At 47.7% G+C, this 25,172-nt stretch overlaps 1 protein-coding gene across 3 annotated transcripts in view; it reads left to right on the top strand.

Moving 5' to 3' along the window:
• The window catches only part of P58IPK (DnaJ P58IPK-like protein), an 85,683-nt gene that overhangs the window by 54,267 nt on the left and 6,244 nt on the right, over positions 1-25,172 (top strand). For all 3 annotated transcript variants that reach the window (XM_087382377.1, XM_087382376.1, XM_087382378.1), the window contains exons 6-8: positions 354-447; positions 565-777; positions 4,585-4,665. In XM_087382377.1, the coding sequence (XP_087238503.1) occupies positions 354-447; positions 565-777; positions 4,585-4,665 (388 nt within the window). The remainder of the gene's footprint in view (positions 1-353; positions 448-564; positions 778-4,584; positions 4,666-25,172) is intronic.

Raw genomic sequence — 25,172 nt, 5'->3', positions numbered from 1 at the left:
TAAAATGCTGTTGTTCTCTTAAGAACCATTAAGATTTTTGGAGACTGACTGGTTTGAGTCAACAGTGTGAATTTGCTCTGTGAGTCTGTTGTATATGGGCTAAGAAGCAGCCTTTTGAATGTGGATCAGCTTGTCGACAATCTACAGAGAGGAAAGTTCTTGTTTATGAATGATTCTGCAGCTGCGTATTGAATTTTTGCAAAGCTCCATGTTGCCTGCTCTTTGCTGAAGATGTATTCTATTGTGTTGGATGTTATTTTATAACTGTTTGGATCACCTTTAGCCTCATTTGATCCTCTATTTTGACTGTAATCAAACATCTAATACATATGGTCATGATTGCTATTTTGTAGACATTACCAAAAGGGTCTCCGTCTTGATCCAGAACATAGCGAATTGAAGAAGGAGTATTTCAAGCTCAAGAATTTACTAAAGAAGAGCAAGAATGTAATGATACAAATATCTACTGCTTGCAATTGCAAGCATGCTACCTTATTTTGAATTTCTTTTTAAAACTTCATTTCATCTTTTTTTGAACAAGTGGTTCCCGTACTATTGTTTCAGGCAGATGACTTGGTGGAGAAAGGCAAGTTCCGTATGGCAGTTGAAGAATATAAAGCAGCTCTGGAGATAGATCCTGAGCATGCTGCACATAATGTCAATATTCATCTAGGCCTTTGCAAGGTCCTTGTAAAGTTGGGGCGGGGCAAGGATGCTTTGAGCAGTTGCTCTTCTGCTGTGGACATCAATGGGGAACTTCTTGAGGGTTTGACCAAGGTCAGTGCTTTCCATGGCCCCAGTAAAAAAAAATTAAGTTTATCTTTCTTAATAGCATTTTCCTTAATCTGGTTAGTTCAGTAAGAGATTTCTTACCAAGCACCTGATATTCTTATATCGCATGGCATGTGTTGAAATTCATACATAAACATGGTTTGACCAAGGTCAGTGCTTTCCATGGCCCTAGTCTAAGTTTATCTTTCTTAATAACATTTTCCTTAATCCGGTTAGTTCAGTAAGAGATTTTTTACCAAGCACCTGACATTCTTATATCGCATGGTATGTGTTGAAATTTATACAGAAACACGGTAGGCTTAGAGCATGTAACCGAATCCGACTGACTATGACAGTCATATTTCTCACTGGAAGGTTCTCCTGCCATCCTTACATATGTTCCAAGGCTTCATGCACTGGCCTAATCAATCCATTCGTTCAAGGATACAAGCAGAACTCATTTTTCAAAGGTACATTTTGCCTTTCAAGGCAGATTGCAATCCGAAACTGAGTTTCCTGTAACAACCTTGCAGTACTGATTAGCAAGTTATGTGCGTCCTAGAGTTGATAGTGTACTGTGAAACTAACTTAAGGCTTTTAATCTGCTTCCTGGGTGGAGCAAGGCTGGTAGTCATCTACAAGGCTGATAGTGTACTGTGGAACTAACTTAGGCTTTTAATCTGCTTCCTGGGTGGAGCAAGGCTGGTAGTCATCTACAATATTCACCACATAAGAGTGTACGCTTATCGTCCTCTATATGATTAAGATATGATTTTAGAACGCACAATAGATGGAACATATCACTATTGATTTTGATTGCAAAACATGGTAAATGATTATAATTGAAAACATTCTGATAGCAAAACACGCTGAAATTAGAATGCATGTTGGTTTTTTAATTCAAATCATTAAGGAAACACAGAAGGCAGCCATATGTTGCAATATAGGGGATGACCCAAACTCAGCCTGAATAATCTGGTGAGGGAAAGACGGCTTACCACACATCATCCGCAATAGCATGAGAACCTGTAGCCGATCCACACGAGCCCACTCTATATATGATAGATCCGGCCCCCAAAAGGGCTGCCGTACATCCCCGCTGGAAGGAAGGCAGCGAGACACCTTTGGTCTGGGTATGTAAGGAGCTTGGTGACTGGCCCAAAACCGTCTCTGAAGAGGTAGTGATATCGGCCACCGATCTCATAGTATACGGGGCATCTGAATGTGAAGTGCTCCTCCGACTCAATCTCCTGTCGATCACACAACGTGCATATGCAGCCCTCCCTGGGGATCCCCTCAACTCGTCCACTCTCAATACAGAGTCGGTGCCATGACACTTGAAACTACCCAATGGCGATCCTTAGTGAGTGTGGTAGATGGATCCGCGTGTACGCATACAAGTTGTATGATCCCAACAACCGCAAGGTCATTATTTCTAGAGATGTAATCTTTGATAAGGAATCAGAATGGAAAACCTCACCTACACAGGAGATAGAAGCATCGACTTCACAGTCATCTGCAGAACAGATTGATGAAGAAGAGCAAGAATTGCCAGCAACACCCCAAGCTGAGCCACAGCAGGTCAGACGGTCTACTAGGGAAAGCAGACCTCCAGCCAGATTGACATATGCTCAGAAAGGCAAAGCAATTCAAGTGGAAACCTCCAACTATGCTCTTATGACTACCATCATGGCTACAGAAGAGCCAGTGTACTTCGAAGACGCAGTAGACAAGCCAGAATGGCAAACTGCTATGAAAGAAGAAATGGATGCTTTGTATAAGAATAATACTTCGGAATTATGCAACCTTCCACCAGGAAAGAAGGCCATAGCAAACAAATGGGTATATAAAGTGAAGTATAATCCATATGGTAGTATTCAAAGATACAAATCCAGACTAGTTGCAAAAGGATTTGCACAGCAATATGGTCAGGACTATGATGAGACTTATGCTCCAGTAGCAAACATGGATTTGATACGGTTCTTGATATCACTAGCGACACTCAACAAATGGAATGTGTATCAGCTCGATGTCAAGAATGCATTTCTCAATGGTTACCTAGACGAGGAAGTCTACAGGCGACAACCAGCAGGTTATGTTGAATCAGGAAAGGAGAATAAGGTTTGCCATCTCAAGAAAAGTCTCTACAGCTTAAAGCAAGCACCTAGAAGTTGGTACAGCAGAATTGACAAGCATTTTACTTATCTGGGATACATGAAATCCAATGCAGATCATACTCTCTGCTACAAAGTTCAAGGAGAAGACATTACTATTGCACTTTTGTATGTAGATGATCTGATTGTGACAGAAAGCAAGAATAGCTTCATTAGAAAATTAAAACAAGACTTATCTGTAGAGTTCGACATGAAAGATCTTGGACTTATGCACTATTGTCTTGGAGAGATTCAGATATATTCATGAGTCAGCTCAAGTATGTTGACAGTATCCTAAAGAAGTTTCATATGGTAGATTGCAAGATTGGAGCCACTCCCATGGAACATAGTTTGAAACTTACTAAAGATTGAGAAAAGCCTACAGTCAATGACAGATACTACAGGCAGCTCATCGGATCTCTTATATATGTGACAATCACACGACCATATATTTGTTATGCAGTAAGCTCACTAGCACAGTTTATGGCAAACACAAAACAGTCTCACTGCATACAGTCTCACTAGAATGCAGCCAAAAGAGTCTTGAGATACATCAGAGGTAAAAGACAGTTTGGGATAGAATACAGAGGAAGTCATCCACGGTTGCATGGATACTGTGACAGTGACTATGCCGGAGATCATGAGACCAGGAGATCGACACAGGGATATGCATTTTTCCTTGGTCAAGGTGCTATATCATGGTTGTCAAACAAACAGCCAACTGTTTCTTTGTGAGGCTATATGGCTCAGAAGACTATTGTTAGAAACAGACTACTTTGATGAGTCAAAGCCAACAATAATATACTGTGATAATCAATCGGCTCAAGCATTGGTCAAGAATCCAATATATCACTCCAGGACAAAGCACATTGATGTCAGAGAGCACTTCATCAAAGAAAGAGTGTTACTTGGTGACATCACATTGCAGCATTGTGATAGTAAAGAGAATGTTGCAGACAGCTTTACCAAACCACTCGGTAAAGAGCTTTTCGAGAAACACCGATTAGCTCTTGGTTTGACGCAGAGGAAGGACATTCTCATTAAAGGGGTGTGATGGAATGTAATGCTCAGTCCTTCTTCGATTCCCCAGAATCATCATCTTGAGGGAAGGCCTACTTTATGATGCTGATCTTAAGGGAAGGTGTTGAGAGTTCACGCTCAACATCATGTGATCATATGTGCATAGTACTAACTTTATAGAGTGCTATAAAGGAAAGGGTTAGATCCCTTAACCCTAAATGGATTTGTATATATTCTATTTTTCACCTAAATCTAGTGTACAATTAGTCATTTGTGGTGTGCTCTCTAGCTGTGCCCTCTCTCCTCATCTCCACTCTTCTCCTCTCCCCTCTCCATATTTTTGGCTCAGACATTTTCAAAACTTGAAGTCACTTGTGATTTGTGATATTGCTTAGAAGAGCCACAAGTTATATGCAACTCACCATGCCTCTTTTGTCTCAAATGTTGCAAACTATGTTTCTGAATTGCTTGTACATCTACTTGGCTTCAGGTAATACTGTAGTAGATATGTCAAGAATACTCAAAATTTTGATTATAATAGTGTGTGTTAGGAAGGTTGTCATGCATCTTATGTTTTTTTTAACAATAAAAAGAGAAAATTCTTTGGACTTCTTCTCAGAAAATTGCTTGATTTGTGCAGAGAAGTGAGGCAAAGATATTGTTGGAGGATTGGGAAGGTGCTGTGGTGGATCTAAAAGTGGTAATCAGTAAGGATCCACAGGTATATTTATTTGCATGTTTATTTTTTGAGAACTTTGATGGTGAAGTTCTTTGGTGTGAGATATGGATGCATAACTACTTAAGAGTGTTCACTAAATGTACATGCATCAAACCTTAAGCTGAGGAATATATATATTCTCCAACGTATGGTTTTGTAGTGAAGCCTGATGGTCTTTGCATACAAAGAATTAGTTAGGAATTGTAGTTGGTTTGAAATCAATGCAAATTTAATGTCATTCCGTCACCATGCTTTCCTAGTAATGGTGTGGCCAGAGCCACGAATTGCTTGAACTGCGTACCTTCCATGGATTAAACATCTTTAATCTATCAGGTCCCTAGGAGAGCCTGATATAGTCTTCAGGTAATGCAAATAATGTTGCTGCTAAGTGTGTCCTTGAGAGTTGGTAGGTTACTTCAATTTAGTGATGCCCATTTTGTTGTAAGCCCGGTTTTTTAACAATTTAGTGATGCCCATTTTGTTGTAAGCCCGGTTTTTTGAGGAGCAAGAAGGGGCATTTAAGTTTGGGTTTGTTATGCTCAAGTCTAGATAACATGGTCTCGGAAGGGTCGGTGGACATTTTCCTTTAGAGGACCAACTTTTTGTATTATATTTCGTTGCGCTTTAAGTATATGGTTAAAGGAATTAATGTCAAGGTCCTTGGTGAGGGCGAATTGACACTGACTAAATGGTTCTAAAGGCCAGGGGTCTAGGGGCATCAAATTATGTAATTTCCAAGGGGCAAATGGAATTTAATGGTACTCCAAGAGAGGGGTAAATGGTGCACCAAGGATTGATCCTAGAATGTGACATGTGGCATGTAGAACCATCTAGGGAGATGTTGGCTTTGTGTACAGCACGCAGGGAAAAAATTTAATGTGTGAATTGTATCAAGCTGGCTGTCACAAAGGTTGGCTGGGAGGAATATCTGAGTGCCATTGCCCGTGATTGCTAGGAGCAACTATATTAGTGCGTTCCATTTTCAGGGCTAGTTACGTTGGTTGTATCATTTGGTATCAGACCGTAGGGATGTGGGTATTCGTGGTTGTCGTGAATTAGAGAGCGGAGGGTCTTTAGTGGTTTACTTTATTTTCGATTTGAGAACTCTGTCGTGCAGCCCGTTATGGATTTTGTCAAGGATAGCATCCGCCTTGTCAAGCAATGAGATCGATCAGAAAGAGTTTAAGATTTGGTTTGTGGCAATAGCCTCTCGGGCTTAGTTACGCTTTGAAGACTTTCGTTCATTGCACTGAATTCAGCAAAGTTAGTGACTTCTTAGCTGAGCTCTGAGAAGTTGAAGAAGATGAACAGGAGTTAAAACCAACAGATTCAACACTCGAGCCATACTGTCACTAAGATCTTCTACAAGATACTTCAATCTCGGCGGTTCCATTTTGGTTCCATTAGGATTTGTAATCAAGGAGAGCTCCTTGTCACGATCTGTGACGTATTCCTTCCTCTATATCTTAGACTTATGGATGGTTTGATGAATGGACACTTGTGGAAGGGTATGCCCTTTCGACGGGACACTTCCTAAGAGGCACAACCTTTCACAAGAGACATTCTATGGAAGAGACACTCCTATTGTAATGTACCCTCTCATCAAGGGTCACACCTTTGACAAGGGGTACACACCTCTTCATGCACATACACTTTGGAGTACACACCTTTTCATGTGTGACTATTAACTCTCTATATAAGAGAGGCCCAATTGTATGGATGACACACTACAGACACTACAGACACTCAAGCAATACAAATATTCCTTGTTCTCTGCTATTTCAGTCTCCTTTCTGCTCCTTAGCACATTTCTTTTTTTTTTCGGAAAAAACAGTGCTGATTATATTACCTCGAAAAAACAAGATACATAAAAGTCAGTTTTGCAGCTGACGGGGCTGCGTTCACAAATTGGACGCAGCCCTAAGTGGAAACAAAAAGCTCTCTCTCATGGAGGGATCAGGCGGGTGTGGATAAACAACCAGAGAGGCGGTGAGTAGCGCCACTGAAGGCCCTGAGAAGTATGCTCGAAGAAGAGGCCCTGCATATCCCAATCTCGGAGGAAGCGTCTCCGCTTCTCCCGGCCAGCCCGGGAGTCCCCTTGGATCTGGTCCCACTGGCCTCTGAGCGTGTGGATAATCTCGCACCAGACGTCGGCCATGACCTGGGCAGTCGAAAGAGACGTACCACCGAGGATCTGCGCGCAGCGCGAAGTGCAAATGTGCCATCCGACGATGCTGCTAATAATCTCCCAGACTGGCTGCCTCACCTGAGAACCTGTGTCCGCCTCTGCCAAGTGCTGCGGGATGCCCTCAAGCGGCCCCCAAGTCCCCTGTGTGATAAGGAACATAGGGTCCTGCGGACCTGCCTCGAACAACTGATGATAGCCAGGTGTGGTGCTGCACCAGCAGAACGCGCCCCAGGTGATCAAACCTAACTCCGGAGCAGCGCGAGTAAGGATCCCGAAGGCCCACCTCCACACGTCTTGGGCGCGAGTGCAGATCCACAGGCAGTGCTTTGGTGAGTCCTCGTCCTCATGACAAATCTGACAAAGTCCATCCTGACCAATGTGCCACAACCAACTCCCCATTGGAAGACCCTTGTGGGCGAGTAGCCAAAGGAAGTAGGAAATCTTCCGCGGCCACTAGCTCTCCCACAAGGCCTTCCAGAAGGCCTGCAAAAATAGCCTGGAAATACCCTGAGAATACCAACTGTGCGCTGGGTGGGCGGTCAACTCTGCATCCTCCCGAGAACTCTCCTGCCCAGTTTCGTGCTGTAAGCGAAGAAAGGGGTCGGCCCCTGGCCTGCCACAACCTCTGGCCATCTCCACTCACCTGGGTCCCAATCAAGCTCTGACAGGGCCCGCCCCTCCCAAAGCCAGAGGCGCCATAACTGCAGCTGATCCTGCTCTATACTAGGATCGATCCGCCAAACCTTCCCCACGAGGCCTACGACACGAACCCTCTGCCATGAGAGAAGGGGGTCGATGAGCACACCCTCTCCTGAGTCGGCCATCCCCCAAAACTGCGAAGAAGGATACAGAGGTGTCGTCCAGCCGGCCTGCAACCACCAGTGGGATGACACGGGGGGTGAACTGTCCAAGCCAACGGGCATCACCAGGCATGAGGATCTGAGTCTCGGGTGGAACCAACCTAGTGGCAGGAATCGCTCCATCTATCTCTGTGCGTCTTGCCTGAGCTCCACGGACACCTCCGGTTGCGGTTGCTAGAGCAACGGTCTCCAAATGTCTGTAAGTGTCCCTCCAAACTCGAAGGGATCGGGCTGGCCCCGCATCCAGCCGTCCCACGAGATATGTGACCTCTCCCCCAGCTGAAGGCCCAAGGTATCTCTGACCTGATTGTTCCAGATGAGCAGCTGGCGGTCGATCTCCTCCTGACTGCTAGGAGGGGACTGGAGGAGACTGAGACGGAGTCGCCTCTAAACTGTGAGAAGGCTACGAATGAGCGGGGAGCGGGGGTGAGTAAGCGGTGCAGAGGTGAAGATCCATCGGAGGGACGGTAGCCACTCTCCACCTCGGCGCGGGACGCAAGAACTGATCCCCTGCTGAAGTAACATCTTCCACGTTTGCCCCCTCGGGGTCAAACCGCGGATAACTAACTTGCCCAGCAGGGCCTGACTCTGAAGCTCCGGATCAATGACCCCCAAGCCACCCTCAGCCTGCGGAAGAATGACTGTCTGCCAGGCTACCCTGGCTCTGGTATCTCTAAGACCATCCCCCCCAGACCACAGGTCCGGACCAACCTCCTGAGCTGTGCCACGCAGGATCTCGAGAAGCACCAACAAGAGGCCACATACCAGGCCGTGGCCAGGAGAACCTGGTTGACTACAAGAGCACGACCTGCAAGAGAGCTTAGCAGTGCTCCAGAAAGCCAGCTTCCGTCGTATGGAATCTAGCACCGGGAGAAACTGCTGAGCTGGCGTGATGTCCAGGCCGACCTGAAAGCCGAGATATCTAGTACTCTGCCCCCGCGGGATCCATCTGAAGCCCAAAAACCTCCCCCACTGTGAGCATGCCCCAGGGTTTGTGAGAAAACCAACTGATTTGTTCCAGTTGATTTTCGCACCGGCTGCCGAGCAGAAGACCTCTAAGGCCAGCCTCACCCTCTCCAGCATCATCTCATCATCCTGAACATACAGCGCTGTGTCATCTGCATACTCCGAGTCCAGGAGCTCCGTGTCCTCCCTGATGGGAAGGCGAATACCCTGGATCCCTGTCGACCTCGACCAAAGATAGTATGTCATCGCCTCGGCGAAGAAGAGAAACAGGTAAGGAGCAAGGGGGCAACCCTGACGCACCGGTCTCTCCAATCGAAATCGCTCTCCCATCCTGCCACCGATGATGACCCTGTTGGAAGTTGTCCTGTATAACGCTGAGATACCCTGAATCCATCCTACTGGGAATCCAAGTCTCTCCAAAGTACCCTCCAGGAAGGACCAGTCCACTCGATCGTAGGCCTTCTCAAAGTCGAGAAGTAGGATGGCTAAGTGCGACCCGCTGTGCTGAGCCCACTCCGTCGCCTCTGAGAAGGTGAAGATATTATCCAGGATACTGCGATCTTGGACAAAGCCTGTCTAAGTGTCATGAATGAGGTCAGGAAGTAGTGGACGAACTCTGGCGCTGATCATCTTTGCAAGGATTTTATAGGTAGTGGTGAGGAGAGTGATCGGGCGCCACTGACAGATCTCCTGTCGATCTCCTCCCTTCGGGATGAGGCAAATCAATCCCGAAGAGAGGCTCTCTGGCATATGACCACTGCTGAAAATCCTCTGGAGAACTGCTAGGAGGGGCTGATGGATCTGATCCCAAAAAGATGTGAAGAAAGCTCTAGAAAGCCCATCCTCCCCAGGGCATTTCTGCCCGTCGATGGCCATCAAGGCCTCCTGCATCTCGACAGTGGTGAAAGGTGCCATCAGCGTCGCCTGCATGCTGGGCTGAACAAGGGTCGGAATGTGCCTCCACACCTCCTCGCGGGAACGTCTAGTGCGGGGGGCAAGCTGCTCCTGCTGGAAAAGAGTCCTGTAGAAGTCGGTACCCAGCCCCAAGACCTCTTCCTGGTCCGTAATGATGTGCCCCTCCGCTGTCCTAAGACTCCGGAGCTGGTCACTTGCTGCCCTCTGGCCATGCGTCCTGAAGAACTCTTTGCTCATCCGGTCGCCCTTCCGAGCCCAGTAGGAGAGAGAGGCATGATAAGAAAACTCTGAGCGACGCTGGAGAGTCTCCTCAAGAAGGGCTCTGGCTCGAAGGGCCTGGATCCGAAGCTCCTCCGAACCCGGAGCTGCCTGTTGGAGCCGCTGAATGGAGGCGAGGTCCCTACGAAGAGCTCTCTCTCTGCCCCACCACTCCTGGCGAACCTGAAGGGCTGCGAGCTGGCAAATCTGGTTGGACTCCTGTAGAGCCTGTGCCACCGACTCTACCAGATCCACGCACCCGTCCCAATCTCTGTCTCAAAGGCTACCGATACTACTGCGCACCTCCTCCCTAGAGAAGATGGAATCAGGAATCCTGCACGAACGGGGAGGAAGGGACTGAGCTGCCGAGTCTAGTGATAAGAGCATTGGCGCGTGGTCGGAGAGCGTCGTCCCTGGCACTACACCCACCTGACCACCTCTGCTGATGGCCCAATCACTAATATAAAATTTGTCCAATCTCTCCAGAAGTCTGCCCCCTTCCTTGCGGAAGCCCCATGAGAAGTCCAAGCTCCCGTGCCATCGGCGGAAGGACGGGTCTCTCCAGCTGTCCCTACCTCCTGTCGCGAAGAGAAAGGAGTCCCAAGCGGACTGCTCTGCCTCTATAAACTCTGGTCCTTTGCCCTGCTGGTCCTCCAAAGTCTCCAAATTGTTGAAGTCACCTCCAACAATCCACGAATCCATGTCTGGGAGAATCTCTGTGAGAGTCCTCCAGAAGGTGGCTCTGCGTCGGAGGTCTGTGGGTGCATAGATGTTGAGGATTCCTATTTTGGAGCCCTCCAACTCTAGGCCAACCCAAAGTGCACGGCCTGGGATCAACGTACCATGGCCAAAAACTACCGGGGCAACCGACTCGCAAACGGAAGTGCAAACACCGCCACTCCTCCCCTGTGCACCGATCAAGGGCTCCCAATAAGTGTGCGAGCGTCCAGGGAGGATCTTCCCGCAGCTACGGGTATGAGCCACTGAAAGCTTATGCTCCTGGAGCAGGAGTATATCCAATCGACCAATCACTGCTGGTTGAAGTTCCTGTCTCAAGATGAGCTTCCTAGGACCACGGGTGCCAGAAGAATGAAACCGGTTCACGTTCCAGGAGACAAGGTGTAAGCTCATGATGAGGACTGGTAGGCTGTGAACAACTGTCTGCTCGCGGCCGAGGTCGAGGAAGAGGTTGGTAGTTCGGAATGAAGTCGCTGACGCTTTTGTGAGGGTTTGGAGGGGGAGGCGGGGTCATCCTGCCCGTTCTTCAAAACTTTTAGTAAAGGCGTGAGGCCTTTGGTGCCATGGACAAACGCTTTCTCGAGCCAACTCGAGATCTCTGAAGTAGTCATCCCGTAAAAGGCGCGAAGTTTCTGTGGTGTCCATGCTCTCACATCCTGGGGGAGGGGCCACGATAGAGGGGGCCTGAGGATAACAATCAGTCTGAAACGCTTGGCGGCGCATCGCCATCGTAGGCGCACGTCACCCTTGGACCACTGAGTCTCGAGAAGCTGTCCACCCGTTGGGCCTATCCAGGAGCAGATTTGAGTGTGCGTCTGCTCTCTGAGAGCCTCCCAGACCGAGTCGTCTGTCCAAATCTCGGTGCGGTCGCTGAGAAAAGTGAAGGCAAAGCTGGGGCCATCCCTCGGGGCCAAGGCTGCGATCTTCCCATCTGCCCCTTTACGGAGCAGGAAGATACTGATGTCGAGGCAAGTTGGGAAGGTCCCGAGGTTGGCCACGTCCAAGTAATCCCAGGGACCGGATTTGTAGAAGTCGCGAGGAAGCTCTCTCTCCTGGAGCTGAGGCCCGCCAGAATCTGCAACTGAGGGGGCCGGGCTAGCTGACAAGGAAGGTTGCTCCAGGGGTGGTGCAATCTCGGGGTGTCCTGCCTGGGGTAAGGGAGGGGAAGGAGGTTGTGGAGTAGGCGACACCGACTCCACGGAAGCAACTAGCGGGGGGGGCGGAGGTGGGAGAGTGGGGGCTTCACGCGGCTGAGAAACCACCGGTGAAGCTGACACTGCGGAAGAGCTGAGAGAGGCGGGGGAGGAGGGATGGGACTGGGGCTGAAGAGGAAGAGGCGGGGGCTGAAGAGGAAGAGGCGGGGGTTGATGCTGCGGGTCGGAAGAAGGAGACTGCGGCTGGGGTAGGGGCTGGGGCTGGGGCTGGGTGGGGGGGAGCTGGGGATCGGGAGAGAGGGGGACCTGAGGCTGCGGAGGGCGGGCTACCGCCGAAGAAGAAGCTCTCCCAGGACCCTAGGGCGGCTGCCTGTCAGGTCTCTGAGGCGCTGCTGCCGGTTGGGTAACCTCTGCCTCCTTGCCTTTGTCAGAAGGCTTCTTATTCTTTCCTCTTTTCCTTCTGACCTCGGTCCAGCCGCCAGCCACCTCTGGACCGGACTCTGGCTGCCTCTGCTCTTCCTGACGTGGCTGCCTGGAGGGAGGGGGAGGGGGCTGCCGGGGGGGAGGCGGGGGGGGCCGAGAGGAGCTGGAGAAGCGCGGATAAGCAGCAGCCAAGTGCCCAAAGCCATGACACCTTAGGCACTGGCCAGGCTGACCTGTGACTACCATGCTCTAAGTAATGCTGCCAGCATCTGTCACAATCTCAATCACTGCAGGGAGGGACGCAGGATCTGCCACGGCCACACGGACTCTGGGAGCTCCTGCCGTAGCGACTACGTCGACAAAAGTGTCATGCATCACCCAGCCAAAGTGGGAACCCAGGTTTCTGAGTATCGGCCACAACTCAGCAGCAAGGCCTGGAAATACTAGCGTCACTGGGTGGCGAGGTATGCGAAAACGAGCATCAAAGTCCGCTGCGCTGAATCCTTGGTACTAAGGGACTATCATGATGATCTTTCCATCCACCGATGTGGGGGAACCAGCAATCAGGTTGCTCACAGCTTTTGCAGTGGAGAGTTTAAGCCAGAAGATGCCCCTTCCCATAAGGGCCACCTCCTCGATGTGGCTATCCTCTAGCATAAGCGTGGATTGAAGCCAATCCCTGCTGGCTGGTCTGGAGGGGGAGTGTCCAATGACTTTGCCATAGACTGAAGTGTGGGCAAAGTCATTGGCAACCTGTTGTACCCGGGACGATTGTTGCTCTGTCAAGATCACGCGGTAGGCTTCTGGAGAGGGGGGTCCGGCTGGGCCTCCGGTTCCGGGCAGGGAGCCGCCATACCGCCAAGACAAACTGCGAGAACTCCGATGAGGAAGAGGCTGCCACCAAAAAGGGGAAGGAGTTAGACGAGGGTGGAGCCTGGGTGTGGATGAGGAATCGGCGAGCGAGGCGAGAGCGTGGCGAGGGCGAGGGCGAAGGCGAAGAGAGGCATGGGCGAAGGCGGGGGCGAAGGCGAATGCGAGGGCGAGGCGAAGGCGGGGGTGAGGGGCGAAGGCGAGTGCGGAGGCAAGGGTGTGGAAAGAACGGAGGGCGGAGGACGGAGGCGAGGGCGGAGGGCCGAGGCGAGGGCGTGGCGGGGTGAAGGAAGGGCGGTGGTGAGGCGGGCGCGGTGAGGCGAGGCGGGTGAGGCGGGCGCGGCGAGGCGGGCGAGGTGAGGCGGCGAGGCGGGCGAGGTGAGGCGACGAGGCGGGCGAGGTGAGGCGGGCGCGGCGAGGCGAGGGTGGGTGAGGCAGTCGAAGCGAGGGCGCAAGCGAGGTGAGGGGAGGGCGCAAGGCGAGGCGAGGGGAGGGCGCAAGGCGAGGCGAGGGCGGGCGAGGCGGGCGAGGCGAGGTCGCAGGCGAGGCGGGCGAGGGGAGTAGGGAGGTAGGCTATGGCGAGGGAAGGAGGGCTCGCAGGAGCAAAACCGCAATTTCTACTACATGCAACTCCTACATGCATGTTCTACAAGCAAGTCCTCATCCGATGACTTACGGCAAGAAGAAATCTGCACAAAGAATAAGGGTGATCAATTGTCAACTAGAGTCAAGGAGGTTCCACTCATCATACGGGAAGGTTCGCGGCAGCAAGAAGTTACAGTAGTACAGCACGTCACAGGTAAAGGTAAGGCTAAAGAGGTGGAAGCACTTCCCTTAAAATTAAAAGTGAGGAAGGCACCCTTGATCTTGGATGAAGGACAGGCAAGTGGATCGATCTTGGGTGAAGGACAAGCAAGTGGATCAAGCAAGGAAGCCTTACTCAAAGAAGGTATGGACGAGGCAAAGCATGACCAGGAGGAGTTACCAGGAGGCATAGATGGTTCTTCAACCATGACCTTACAGACTCCAGAGCAGCCTACTAGTCAGGAACCTAGTAGCCAGGTCCCTACTTACCAAGAACTTGGTCATGAGACTCTACCTCCTTGGTGAGCTCCTTGAAAGTCTCCTTCCCCTCCGGAGTATCAGGGTTCTCAATGACAGGCACAGTTACAGTGCCAGTCGTTACTTCGTACAGATCATACTCCTTCAAAAACATGCGTAACCTCCATTTCCACATTTGGAAATCTACTCCATTGAAAGGCTTAACAAACTTGTGTTCTAAAACACGGATGCTTGAAGCAGCAACAATAGAAGCGACAGGAGTGGCAATAGTTCCTTGCGCTACTTGCCCCACGCTAGAATCCCTTAGCACATTTCTAAACATAGTAAATCTAGGATTTCTTACACTCCTGTCATGAAAAGTTGCTCGAAAGAGGCCTTTCCTAGAAATCTCTTCGTATATTCCTCTAACCTTGTCAAAGAAACCCCATCGTCCTTCGATAGGCTTTTTGGAAAGACCAGCTCTAGGAAAATCGATTGCGATCACATGCAAACCATGGGATGCTAGGCATGGGACGATGTGCCGGTAGAGAAAAGGGCTCACTTCTAATCCATGGATTCCTATTCCACGTAGTGGCAGAAATATACAAAGAGCCTTGGGTTTTTCGGTGATACGCTGGGAAATTGTGCCGCTTGTGATTCTGCAAAGGCGAGCTTGTTGTCCACGCTCATGGTCTAAAGGTTTGGGTACGTACAAGAGGATGATGCATTGTTGCAGAGACATGATCAAAGAGACTAACTAATCAACCCCACGAGTTCCATCCACCGCAAATTAACAGTAGAGTGAATCAAATCGCTCAGGTCTGCTACGGTGATCGCTCGTACCTTTGCTTCAAATACAGGAATTGTTGGCAGTATGGACTTCCGTCTCATGAATTTAGAGCTCCAACCAGTACCAGATCGTTGAGAAGCATAATCGAACCAGGGAACATCTTATCCTTCATTACTCTGACTGATTTATATTCTAACTATATATCAGTCTTGCAGTTGTGATATATGTTAGTTCGTTTGCCCTTAGAATTTGAGTTATTTGAGGCTGCAGGAATTTCCCTAGCATAGGGAAAAGCGATTTTGGTTTATAGTTGGGTATATGCTTGGTTAGCTGTAATTTTCGGACTTTCAATTGTAAATACAGTTTTAGGTGGTGTTTTGGAGAGAAAAAAAAAAGCCCACTTTATGGACAAAGGCAAGGCTATAGCGATGGAAGTCGAAGAAAAGCCTTCAAGGGTGGATCACGTAGAGTGGAGAGTTCGGCCGACCTCGCAGGTGCGGCCCATACAATGTCTGGTAGAATTGCATTATTAGAGGATGTCTTGCAATAGATTCTGGCTCAGCAACTTTAAGCAAAATTTAGGGCAATCCGAGCTTAGGAAGATGGTTCACAGTATGTCTACTAGACCATCTCATGAGGAGAAAGGTAAAGCTCCAATGGAGCCTGAAACCAATGTTCATACGGTCGAGCCTAGGAGGGCTAAGCTGTCTAATATTGCCAATTATAGGCCAGAAAAGTATTCTGGTAAGATGTCTGACGATATCATAGAAACCTCGCTTTCTCTTTTTGCTCTGGGATCAAAGAAGATTTCAACCAAGCCCAAGCTGCCATTGGAGTTACTTTTCTTTTCACCCCAATGATGGTACTTGGTTTAGGAGGAGTCTCAACTGACTTTGCCTGCTTGGCTTGGTCACTAGGCTGTGAGACACTCCCTTTGCTAACCCACTTCTTCTTAAACCCAGTTTTCTTTGGGTACTCATACCGAGTCCCAGTTTGCACAAACCCACTTGGTCTGTCACCTTTGGCATCCTCATAGTTCAAGACTATGGCAATTGCTTCATCTAGAATATACGCGTACTTAGCCCAAACTTCCATCTTGATCCACTCATTGTGTCCAAAAATAAAATCTTTTACTTATACCGATTGAGGTAGAGGTTCATAAACGTTCATTACGCTTTCTTTGAATTTATCAATGTTTTGGATGCCTTCAGCCTCATTAGTGGAAATATTTTCCACGAAACAAAGATCGTCGGATGATTGAGATGATGATCTTAGAGTGCAACGTGAAGATGGAGGGAAGTTCCTGAGTAGAACAGATGCAGATTCAGCTAGCGGAATCTTCTCAGAGGTCAGTACCTATTTTGTTATGTGTGTGTCTGTTGCTAAGCTAGTAAACAATGCACCTGATAATATCCTATCAAAGCCCGCAGCAACGGGTTATACAATCTTTAGCGATACGGAGTTAGTTAAGATAAAGGGGCAAGTAGCCAATCACGATGTCATTGTGTTGTTTGACTCAGCGTCAACGCACAATGTAATTAAGTCCAAGCTAGTAAAGAGGATGAAATTAAAGACTAGTCCACCTAACTATGCAGTCAGGATGGCATATGAAAGTTCAACTGAAGTATGGGACCAAAGGGTTACCCTGTTGCAACTTCGAAATTCAGGACTATGCGGAGAAGCTGGATTTCGAAATGACCAGGCTTGCTCACGGAGATATAGCCCTGGGTAAGGCTTGGCATTCTAAGAAGAATCCAGCCATCGATTGGAAAAAGCACATTTATCAGTTCAAGATGAACGATGTGCTATATGTCTTGCAAGGTGAAAAGGATTTGCCTAAGGGACCATTAGTTTCCGTAATGGAAGTTCGAAAAACTCAAGAAGAGTTTTTATTTCTTTGTACAGTATCAGTAGAGCTGATCGATGGTCCATCAGCTAGCACTAATCTTACCCAAGATGGGGAGATGGCCAAGTTAGCTGATCAGATAGCAGAGGAGTTTTTTGATTGCATAAAACCGCTTTTAGGAGCAAGTTTGAACATTATGAGTTTTTGGTGATGCCGTTTGGACTTACCAATGCTCTAGCTACATTCGTCATGCTTATGAACGATTTACTACGCTCGTATATCGGGAATTTTATAGTATGCTTTATTGACGATATCCTTGTTTTCATTAGAAGTATTGATGAACATCATGAACACTTAAGAATAGTGTTCAATATTTGAGGAAAGCCAGTCGGTATGTAAATAAAAAGAAAACTATGCTGTGCATTGTAAAACTTGAATATTTAAGATTCATTATTACTCATGAGGGGGTGGAAATGGATCCAAAGAAAGTGGCCGCGATACTGACTTGGCCTATCTCTTAGAGTTTGATTCCCTTGTGATCATTCTTGGGATTTGTCCAATTTTATCGAAGGCATATCAAAGTATATTCCAAGATAGTATCGCCATTGACTAATGTGACCTCAGATAAAGTACCTTTTATATGGGGATAGAATCAACATGAAAGTTTTAACGCCATAAAACAAGCTGTGGTCTTAGGACCGATGTTAAAAATAGTTGATCCCCAGAAATCATTTTTGATAATGAAGATACTTCCCTTGTTCTTTTCACATGTACTTCATGTATACTTCAACAAAATATTTCCTATTCCTAAGTGAATGGATCTAGCCTCTCTTCTTTTCAGAGCTATTCATATTTGTTCTAAGCATGATTCAACTAGCCTAGAACTGTCTAATTAGGCTAAAATAGTTGGAGATAGCTCTAGTTAGAAGCAGCCCAGTTGCACTTGCTGTGCTTTCATTTAGGGGGGCATGGGGCTGCTAAGCCGCTTGGTGTGGGCTCGGATGGCATATGGAATGGATGAGCCAAGGTTGCTTGGAAAATAATGATTCTATCCCAGGTAGAGGGAGCTTTGGGTATCATCGATCTAGAGTTGGAGAGCAAAGCTACATTGGGGAAGCTCATTATCAAACATTTAGCTCTATACTCCAAGCCTTGGATGCGCTTACACCCCACATAGAAGGACAATGACAATGGTCTCATCGATGGATCGACGCACATACCCAAAAAGCAAGTAGTCGCTACATACGCATGCATCTCTCAAGCACCCTTACCACGGGCCAACCCCTAGCACAAGGACGTGTTTGAGCGACAACCCTTGATCTAGCACCTCGACATCTGAGACTAGAAGGGTCATGTGTTGGAGCAATACATGCACACTGGTTGGACACAGTAAGACCGTGGTCCAACAAGATCCTTGAAGGCATGGAGCCAACTCTCCTTGTAGCTCGAGAAAAGACTGAGTATGCTCACTAACCTAAGAGGAGCCACTAGCATGATTCATGACATCGAGGAGGCCACCTAGGAGGCATGGTAAGTGCCACAGACCATTTGCGCTAGTTTGGTCCTCTCAAAGTCTTCTACCTACAATAGGACCACAACGAGCCCTAGCTAGTTTTCTTCAGCATCGCTTCGCGTGGGCCACTCCACATGGACTCACAATGATAGGACAAGGCCTTTGGGACGATAGGATTTTAAGTCTTAATGGAGTGGCGGGGGATCAAAGTAGTTGGCCGGCTAGGGCAAACCTCTAGACTAGCCTTTGCCAAAGGAAGATTTCTTATTTCTTCTAGCTCCCAGCTCGTCGAGATCTGTCCATAAGACCATTGTCTGTCGCTGTTTTTTTTCCCCCTCAAACAAAGGACTTCTATCAAGCATGAAAGAAACTCCGAGAGCAAAGATCAAGGGAAAAAGTACATCATGTGAGGCATGAGAACCAAATACCCTAATAGGGCAAAATCAAAATCCTGTAAGAGAGCTAGAGAAAATCAAAGGTTGAGCTGTAAGTGTCACCTCAACCTTGTGGGGGACTTCTAGAAGAATGGGGAGCCACGTCACTCTCTGAAGAAGACCGTCCTCTTGGTAGAGGCTGCCCATGAAGACCCCTGCATTCTCCCCCAAATGCCCACCAAGCTGTGTACCGTATCTATCCAAATATTGGCCAATATGTGTGTAGGGTGGACATGGGAACCATCTAAAGCCTCTATGAATCTGAATCTCCAAATATGCCATGCTAATATGCTCACCAAAATCTCCCATGAAGTGTCCACAAAGGCATATGAGGTTTTATATGGAGAGCCAAGAAAGTCATCTAGAAAGCATGACTCAACAAAATCTCATCAAGCCAAAAGAGCATAGGAAGAGTTATGTCTCTCGTAAAACACCTGAGGCCCGAAAGAGAGAGCCAAGCCACCGAGCCCTAGGTCATGAAAAAGGTGAGTACATAAAGGTACTCAATAATCCCCTTCCAAATGATCCTCGCATGTCTGCAATCCCATAAAATTTGTTGAATAGACTCATCAACAGAAAGTCAAGGAGTACATGTGGAATCCGCCCCAAATTTGGACCTCCACTGCTCAATGCAATCCCTCAATGGATAAAGAGCCAAACGAACAAAGCGATTTTCCTATTCCGGAGGGATTTCTAGAGTTTCTTCCAAAAGAATTTTTGCAAATCAGCAGAAATCTGAAATTTCTCCCAGCTCTGCACTTCCAACCTCTAATCTCCTAGCATTACTAACCATGTAATGAAAGAAGGGAAGGCTCTCCCTACATCAATCCATTCCCACTCCCAAGGGTTCCACTTCAAACATTTATGGGGACACCTCCATAGAGCCAAAGACTCCATGAGCCCAAGAGAGTGTGCCTTGGGTTAGGTCTAGGTACCATCTTGAAGCCAAAGGACTACAACCCTGATAGGCTAAAATGCAGTATGCATAGGTATATCATCTGTAGATTCGGAAATAACCTGCCCCAAAATGAACATCAAAGATCCCCGTCTGATCCTTATAGTCTGAAGTGTGATCCTTGATCTCGTAAAGCTCCTAGCCAAGTATCTGGAGAATGAAAACTTATCGCCCGTAAGGACCCAATCCAAGGATATGGTTGCATCAATGTGCTGGATTCTCCCTACAATTCCTTTGTGGTGAGTTTGTAGTTAGAGTATCAATCATCTGGAAGGATTTTGAAGACCTTCCAAGAAACCATAAAGGAAGCAAGACCTCTCTTTTAACAAGACCACTGCATACAATGAGAAGTACCGAGTGAGTGAGGTCAAGGTGGAGGAGTGCGAAGGGAGTCGTGAGGGAGCGTAGAGCTGAGGCGAACCAAGGAAGGATTCCGCGTGCGGCTAGCTACTCAAGGGACGTGTTGGCATGTAGGAGAGAAGCGCAGGAAGGTGTGCAACACGCTAGGACTAGATCGCGATCTGGGCCGGTTGCTTTTGGCGGGGGGCTTGGAGGCTTAAAAAAGCACCACCCCTCCAAGTTTGGAGGGTGGGCTTTTGAAAAGAAGGACTTTCCTAAAAGCCTACTCACCCGTTTATAAACTCGGCTACTTTGCCTTCTACCCTAGCCTGTGGATTGCGCATGCTCCAAGCCCCTCTACGCCCTCACGTTCGGGAGCCAGATATGTTGGACGGCCTGTTGCAGAAATCCGTACAGACAACCAAGAGCGGGAGTCCGGGGTCCAAAAATCCGAGCTGATCGTTAGCTCGGACCAGCCTACCTTCTTCATCGGCCAGCCTTTCCCTTCTTCCGTCATCTCCTCACTCGCCAGCTTTCACTTCGTCCCTACCTCCTAGCTCCGAGGCCACCTGATTGTTTCTGATGTGTATCTGACCAGGGCCTCTACAATGATCTGATTACAAAGACTGCCTTCAGTGACTTCACCGCCACTCTCGATGAAAAGTTTAAGTGTGTCAACGAATCAAACGGGATTGACATAGCAACTCCAAGGGATTCAGACTTCACTCTCACTTTTGACTAGCATTGTTCAGGCGCCCACGCATGTGGATGCTTTGGCTTCAGTGTTAGGCCTGAAAATCACTCCAGATCCTTATCTCGGAGATCAGAAGTCCCGTGCCAAGGAGGTGGTTAACAATTGGTTGCACAAGTGGCAAGTACACTTCCAGTTTCACCCTTAACCGGATGACAAGAAGATGCAGCTTGCAGCAGGATATATGTTAGGGAAGGCTTTATTGTGGTGGAAGGAACTCCAAGGAGGAAGATTACAATACGTAGGCAAGCTCAAGGCCCTCGATATGTCCAAGCTGAATTTGACTTTTGAGGTCTATCTTCAGAGGTTTCGTGATTTGCAGACCAGAGCAGTTACCTTGTTAGGTTTCTTTGTGGATGGTTTGCTTGACTAGTACAAGCTTTAGATTAAGAACAACAAGTGTACCACTTTGCAAGAGGCCATGAACTATTCGCGCATCTATGATGATACCATGGCAAGCGCAAAGGGAGCCACCATTGCCAACACGAGTGGGAAGAGAAGCGCAGGTCGGTGCGCAACAGGCTAGGGCCAGATCGCGATCTGGGCCGGGTGCTTTTCGTGGGGGGGCCTGGAGGCTTAAAAAAGCACCACCCCTCCAAGTTTGGAGGGTGGGCTTTTGAAAAGCAGGGCTTTCCTAAAAGCCTGCTCACCTGTCTATAAACTCGGCCACTTTGCCTTTTACCCCAGCCTGAAGATTGCGCATGCTCCAAGCCCCTCTACGCCCTCACGTTCGGGAGCCAGATATGCCATAGGGTCTGTTGCAAAAATCTGTACGGATAGCCAAGAGTGGGAGTCTTGGGTCTAAAAATCCGAGCTGATCGTCAGCTTGGACCAGCCTACCTTCTTTATCGGCCAGCCTTTCCCTTCTTCCGTCATCTCCTGACTGGCCAGCTTTCACTTCGTCCCTACCTCCTAGCTCCGAGGCCACTTGATTGTTTCTCTTCTCTGGCCTATCTTCTTCTTCAGATCAGATTTCAGTCATGGCTGATTCCATAGACCCCGATGGGAGACCAAGATATGAATTACCATGCAGATGATGACCAAGGCCTCTACGATGATCTGATTACGAAGACTGCCTTTAGTGAATTCACCGCCACTCTCGATGAAAAGTTTGAGCGCGTCAATGCGAATCAAAGAGGGTCGACACAGCAACTCCAAGGGATTCAGACATCACTCTCACTTTTGACTAGCATTGTTCAGGCGCTTACGCATGTGGATTCTTTGGCTTCAGTGTTAGGCCCAAATATCACTCCAGATCCTTATCTCGGAGATCATAAGTACCGTGCCAAGGAGGTGGTTGACACTTGGTTGCACAAGTGGCAAGTACACTTCCAGTTTCACCCTTACCCAGATGACAAGAAGATGCAGCTTGCAGCAGGATATATGTCAGGGAAGGCTTTATTGTGGTGGAAGGAACTCCAACGGAAGCCTGCGACATGGATAGAATTCGAAGAGGTCTTCAGGAAAGAGTTTCTGAAGGAGGAGGAAGATTACGATATCATAGGCAAGCTCAAGGCCCTCGATATGTAAGCTGAATTTGACTTTTGAGGTCTATCTTTAGAGGTTTCGTGATTTGCAGACCAGAGCAGTTACCTTGTTAGGTTTCTTTGTGGATGGTTTGCTTAACTCGTACAAGCTTCAGATCAAGAACAACAAGTGTACCGCTTTGCAAGAGGCCATGAACTATGCGCGCATCTATGATGATACCATGGCAAGCGCAAAGGGAGCCACCATTGCCGACACGAGTGGGAAGAACAAGAGGAAGTTCTTCCAGTCTACCACTGGTACCGGGGAGTCGAAGTCTATAGACAACGCCTCCAAGAAGAACTCGACTCAGACGAAGAGTGGTCGTGCCCGTTTCCTACGCACATTGAAGTTAAAGAAAGAAGGACGTCGCTTCATATGCAAGGAGCGGAGCCAAACTCGGAATGATTGTCCCAAGGGCAAGAACCAAATACAAGTGCCGGGACCGAAGCTCCATGCGGGACAAGGTACCAAAGCTAAGGGAGCTAACCAAGTTTCGATGATAGGTATTTCTGTTTATATCATTTCCTGCCCACTTTCTTGTAATTGCACTTTTAATAATTCGTTATTTGGCCCCCATGACCTTTTCTGAGTTTATGGAGAAGTAAGGGACCAAAGTGTTCACATTCTCTTTGACCCGGGCAGCCGTTAATTACAAACTTGTGCAGTGGATGGGACTGTCCACGATACCTAGCGATCACACCTACGAGGTAAAGCCTCCAACTGGGAAGCAGTTGTTTCTGTTAATAACAAAAATGATTTAAGCGTGTTTGAAAACCGTGAATTCAGAACGTTGTTGGATGATTTCATGGATGTATTCCCTGCTCAATGGCCGGAAGGTTTACCTCCACAACGAGCAGTAGACCATCGCATAGATTTAGTACCTGGGGCTCAACCTATTAGTATTCCACCTTATAGGATGAGCCAACTTGAGGAGGATGAGTTAGCTTCACAGCTACAAGATTATCTGAATATGGGCTATATTCGCCCAAGTAAATCATCTTGGGGAGCATCTGTCCTTTTAAGAAAGAAGAAAGATGGTTCGTGGAGAATGTGTATAGATTATAAACGATTGAATAAAGTGACCATTAAGCACATCCAGGTATACATCAGACTTTTTCTCTTGTGAAACATACCTTTCATTGGCCTACGATGCGTGCATTTATTAAAAACTATGTGGTAGGTTGTCGGGTTTGTCAGGTTAGTAAGGTAGAACGCCTTAGAAGCGCGGGTTTATTACAGCCATTGCAAATCCCGGATAATAAATGGGAAAGTATTTCCATGGATTTTATTACGGATTTGCCTAGAATGCGCAAGGGTCATGACTCCATTTGGGTTATAGTGGACCGTCTGACAACAATGGCTAGATTCTTACCTAGAACGCGCAAGGGTCATGACTCCATTTGGGTTATAGTGGACCGTCTGACAACAATGGCTAGATTCTTACCTAGAACGTGCAAGGGTCATGATTCTTACCTACTAGAACCACCATTTCAGCTGGTCAGCTGGCTCACGAGTTTGTGGACCACTTGTTTAAGCTCTATGGTTTGCCGACTGACATAGTCAGCGACAGGGACTCGACATTTACAAGTAACTTCAGGACAATTGTTTTTGAGAATTTGGAAACTACTCTTAAGTATAAGTTCCTTAGATCATGCACAATTTGATGGCAGTAGAGAGAAGGTCAACCAATTGGTTGAAGATATGCTTCGGGCATATGTTTCTAAGAGACAGTCTTCATGGGAAGATTATCTCCCCATGAGATATGCTTCGGGCATATGTTTCTAAGAGACAGTCTTCATGGAAAGATTATCTCCCCATGATAGAATTTGCTTATAACAATGCAAAGCATTCGAGTACTGGTTACAGTTTTTTTATGCTTATGTACGGGTTTCAACCTAAGCCACCAGTTATGGTTGGGTTCACGGGAATTCAAAATGATGCTGCAAAGACATTCTTGCAAGACATGGAAGAAATGTTGCAGTTTGCCAAGGAGTCTATTAGAAGTGCCCAAGATTGGGCCAGATTTTATGCTAATAGACATCATTCACCCAGAGAGTTCTGTGAAGGAACGATGGCATATTTGTGTATTCCCAAGGAATTCAAGAGCCAAAGTATTGGTTTGGTTCTGAAATTATCCCTCAGATATTGTTGTCCGTTCAAGATTATTAAATGGACCAGTTGCATATAAACTAGAATTGCCTCCTGATGTTAAGTACATTCAGCGTTTCATGTCAGTCGACTGAAACAGTTACTGGGTGGGGATGATCAACTTGTTTCTCCTCAAGACATAATAGAAGTTACGGATTTGACCTTTATTCCACACAAACTTGAGAGTATTCTTGAATTTCGTGAAAGACAGATTCGTAATAGAACTATCACGGAATGTAAAATCAAGTGGAAGGATCGTGTTGAGAAGGATGCAACATGGGAGACATTATAGAACCTCCAGAGGATATTCCCAGATTTTTTAGCAAACTCAGGAGTGAGTTCTTAGAGGAGGGGAAGTATGTCATGTGCACGGATTGGTATCTGACGTGTATTGGGGTACACAAGACTAGCTCAAGTAGCTTGGGGAGGCTTAGGGCTAGGCAAGCTTAATTCTCGGGTTGAGTGGCAAGGGTAAAAACCAGTGTCTTCGCTATTTTTGGAGCTTGGGACCCAAGTCTATATAAGGGGCCCAGAGGTTCAGTTCTCAGGGAGCCGATAAGAGCAAGTCTCATTCCTAGGTGCTAGGTCTGATCCTCGATTGAGTCACGGACGCGCGCCTGCATCATAGCGTAGCCCAAGGCCCAACAGTAGATCCCAGTCTTCACGGCGCCACCTGGTGGTATGGGACACCAGGCTGGTTAGGATCTGGTTGGGAGTTCGTGCCAGTAGCTCAGCTTGTGGCTTGGAGGGGACATCAGCTGATTCGGGATCACATCCCGTAGATGTCATGGTTG

This window comes from Dipteris shenzhenensis, chromosome 12 (assembly GCF_047967505.1).
Source record: "Dipteris shenzhenensis isolate YYH24624 ecotype China chromosome 12, Dip_SZ_1.0, whole genome shotgun sequence".
NCBI classification, from domain to species: domain Eukaryota; kingdom Viridiplantae; phylum Streptophyta; class Polypodiopsida; order Gleicheniales; family Dipteridaceae; genus Dipteris; species Dipteris shenzhenensis.
Note: the sequence above shows the minus strand (reverse complement) of the source record. Positions and strands in the feature narration are given on the sequence as shown.